The sequence below is a fragment of the Scatophagus argus genome, chromosome 19 (assembly GCF_020382885.2).
Source record: "Scatophagus argus isolate fScaArg1 chromosome 19, fScaArg1.pri, whole genome shotgun sequence".
NCBI classification, from domain to species: Eukaryota; Metazoa; Chordata; class Actinopteri; family Scatophagidae; genus Scatophagus; species Scatophagus argus.
The window spans coordinates 8143686-8146911 of NC_058511.1; the positions used below are offsets into that span (position 1 = coordinate 8143686).

Sequence of the window (3226 nt, forward strand, 5' to 3'; positions counted from 1 at the left end):
TTTATGTCTGGGTGTCACCTCTGTAGTCTGTAGGAGAGTACAGACGGTCTGGGCGCAGTCATCAACAATCGGAAACAAAAACTGCCCATGATGATAAAAAACAGGGGCTTTCACCAAATCGCCTTAAATTGACAGGAAGTATCAGCCATTAATTACAGAGCATATGGTACACCATGCTGTTTTCCCCGTTCAGCAGGGAATTAATGTTATTTTTTTATTATTTTTTTGTTTTTTGATGTTTTACTTTGATTTTTGTGTTCTAACTACTGAATAAATGCAAAGAAATAATTTCTTGTGTGCTGGTCTTCTGTCCTACACATCCGTTTACACAGATAAATAATCCAATATAACTTAAGGTAGTTAAACAGAAACATTGTAATATTAATGTATTAAAATATCAATATGACAATGCTGACTAAGTAACAGGTCATCACTAAATTCAGAATTTATTGATTGAAAAACAAATTACAACATACAATTGATCCCACGCTGTTTGTCACAGAAAACAAGTAGTCTGTGAAAGCCATATGTAAATATTAGATTTCCTCACATTTACTCAGCATATTCTCTTAAGTTTGAGAAAAGACATGAAGCATCTGTCGCTCATCACCGAATTCACTGGCTGGACTTGTTGTCAACAGGGTCGTCCTTCCACAAGGGTTCAAGGATGTGATCAGGAACCTTCTCCATGGCAGTCTGATAACATGAGCAAAAGGTTGGGGGACAATCACATTCATTTGGGCCTTTTAATTGCACGATCAGTTTGATCAGGTGGGACTGTTGCTGGTGTATGACCAGTAGTAACTTACCTTTGTCACCTCCATGGCGACACCTTCAGGGAGGTTCCTCTCGACATATTCAAGGTATACTTGTGCTGTGGAGCCTGTTAAATGAGACAGCTACAAAACAAGAGACATTTTAGATTCATGATCTAATCATCACAAACCACTTACATAAAGAAATTCTTTTGAAACAGACAGCCTGACAACTGGGTTGATTTTAATCAGCAAGGAATAAAGCCTGAACATAAATTCTTGTCTATCAGTGACTAATTGAATTAAATATCAATATCCATGCTCAGGCTCATCACCTCAATGCACCGGTAGTATGTCCTCATCTCATACTGGACCCTGTGTTTTTTGAAGATGTGAACTGACTTCAGGAGTGTCATCCTTTCCACGTCCTTGCAAGGTTCATAACTGAGGGAGAAGGGAGCAGCTTAACAGCTTAAAACTAATGTCAACAAGAAAAGTAATATGCATTGCACTGCTACCGTCTTAATGTTACAAGTTGACTCTATTAGTGCTCACACTTTGCTGATGGTGACACCCAGCTCTTTGGCTGCCATGGTGGCAAAGAACTCATAGCTGTCCAACACGGCCCTGTCATGGCTTTTGACCAGCAGTGACACCTTCTGAAACAGTGTGTCAGGCTTGTCTGTGACAGTGATCTGCAATGAAACAAGATGTGTGTCCATGAGTCAACGTGTCACTCTTGTGTTTTTTTTATTTATTTGAGAAGATAAACAACAATCTAAAGAAAAAAAAACAACTGTCAGGAATAAAAAATAAAAAAGTGCTCACTGGTGAAGTTGTTGATGAAAACACTGCTGCTGTGTGGAAGGAAGTGCTGGATGTCAGTGGAAGATGGGACCTGCAGAGGCAGAACAGTGACTGTAAACAATTTCTTGTATAGTAACAAAATTTTATAGTGCCTTGTATAGTGCTTGCTTATTGCATTAGTTGTTTCTGGTCTGGGTTTCACATTCAAAGGTGTCACATTGGACAGCTTCATTAAATATAAATCTTATCAGTACATTATTATTACATTTGCAAAAGTGTTGTAAAAAGACATTTATAATTTATGCACAATATGTGCAATACTGCTTCCTTTCATAACTTATAATAATATAACTGACTAAATGTGTAGGACTCAAAAGATAGTGGTTACTGATAGAGATTACTCACTGATGCACTGCTTAAAGTTATCTCAAATGTGACGAAGCAATGGTGTTTATTGGCGAGCAAGAAAAACGACGGCCTACCTGATTATGTTACATTTTTTGTGATCCGAAACGATGCCCAAAGTTCTCGGTCCCTGTAAATAAACTCAAATTAGCAAACATTTATAAAATGTATTCTATAACCACCAGGCTACAACTGCCGGCAATGACCAAATAGAAATATTTTCTGATTACTTCTTCTACCCTAAAATGTCACGTTGGTTAATTGTTCGTACATATTGTGTTAAACAAACAAGCAAAAACATTTTAAATACTGTACCGAATGTGAGATTCCGTTAAATATCCTCGCCAAAGAGCGTAATTCACGTCTCAGAGCCATGGGAGCAGCCATGTCTTTTGAGAAGGTGGGACAAAAGTTAAAGCAACTTTCCAGTGCTGCCCCCGTGTGTACCGGAGGGTCACCTGCTGGGTGCTAAAATCGTATATTTATTTATTTGTTTGTGAGATTACCAGTAAGTTAAAACACTAAATATTGCTGTTTATATTGTTATATAAAAGTTTATATAGATAACAGAGATTTCAACAAAGATACATTAAAAACAGCTAATAGTTATAACGTAACCAATCCCGACGTCAAAGAAAGTAAATATTGGAACAAAGAGCAAGAAATTATGTTGTGATGCTTCAGACAGTTTTTATAGCCTTGCAAACACTGATATTTTGTAGATACTAAAAGTAATTATCTTTAAAGTTAGCCGCTATGTTTTTTCTCTTTTCCCATTATGTTATAGATTAAACGACCCGATTGTTTTACAATAAAATAAGCTCCGCCTCAACCAGCTACAGCATTAAATTGTTCCGTAGTAATCACTAACATATATAAAATATATAGCATCGACTTTATATACAGTCCATGGTAGTATAATAATAATTCACTATAACACAGTTTTTTCGCACGTGTGCCTTTGCTTTTTATGTTTTAAGTACATTTAGAATAATAGCTACCGGTGTATTTTTACTCAAGTAAGACTTTGAATGGACGCTTGTACTTGTAACATAATATTTACTATTGCTCCATTAATATACTACTTTTATTTGGATCTGGAGCTGCAGGCAGGTTTTGACCAGATCCATATGAACGACTCAACTGTTTGACAAGGACGGAACATATCGTTTCGTTCTCACTGAAAATCAGATTAGATTAAAGTTAAAACACTACAGCTACTGACTGACCCGAACTCTGATAATTTAATTGGTCTGAGT

General features: G+C 36.6%; 1 protein-coding gene across 2 annotated transcripts; it reads right to left on the minus strand.

Moving 5' to 3' along the window:
- Positions 1 to 420: 420 nt before the first annotated feature.
- Positions 421 to 2435, minus strand: mrps10 (mitochondrial ribosomal protein S10). Of its 2 annotated transcripts, XM_046372221.1 has the most exons (8): positions 2283 to 2435; positions 2045 to 2097; positions 1584 to 1653; positions 1311 to 1450; positions 1091 to 1199; positions 810 to 899; positions 611 to 696; positions 421 to 514 (listed from the first exon to the last, which is right to left on the minus strand). In XM_046372221.1, the coding sequence occupies exons 1-7, from the start codon at positions 2352 to 2354 to the stop codon at positions 616 to 618; spliced, it is 615 nt and encodes a 204-aa protein (XP_046228177.1). In that variant the 5' UTR covers positions 2355 to 2435; the 3' UTR covers positions 421 to 514; positions 611 to 615. The 2 variants fall into 2 exon arrangements, with proteins under 2 accessions (XP_046228177.1, XP_046228176.1); XM_046372220.1 differs by having other exon boundaries at positions 421 to 696.
- Positions 2436 to 3226: the final 791 nt, after the last annotated feature.

What these genes read in the sequence shown, in the direction of transcription:
- mrps10 (XM_046372221.1), bottom strand. Translation starts at nt 2,354, where the DNA reads ATGGCTGCTCCCATGGCTCTGAGACGTGAATTACGCTCTTTGGCGAGG. An exon ending in TTTCATCAACAACTTCACCA is followed by an intron (nt 1,451 to 1,583) that starts GTGAGCACTTTT and finishes GTTTCATTGCAG; the next exon opens with ATCACTGTCACAGACAAGCC. An exon ending in GGTGTCACCATCAGCAAAGT is followed by an intron (nt 1,200 to 1,310) that starts GTGAGCACTAAT and finishes CTTCTCCCTCAG; the next exon opens with TTATGAACCTTGCAAGGACG.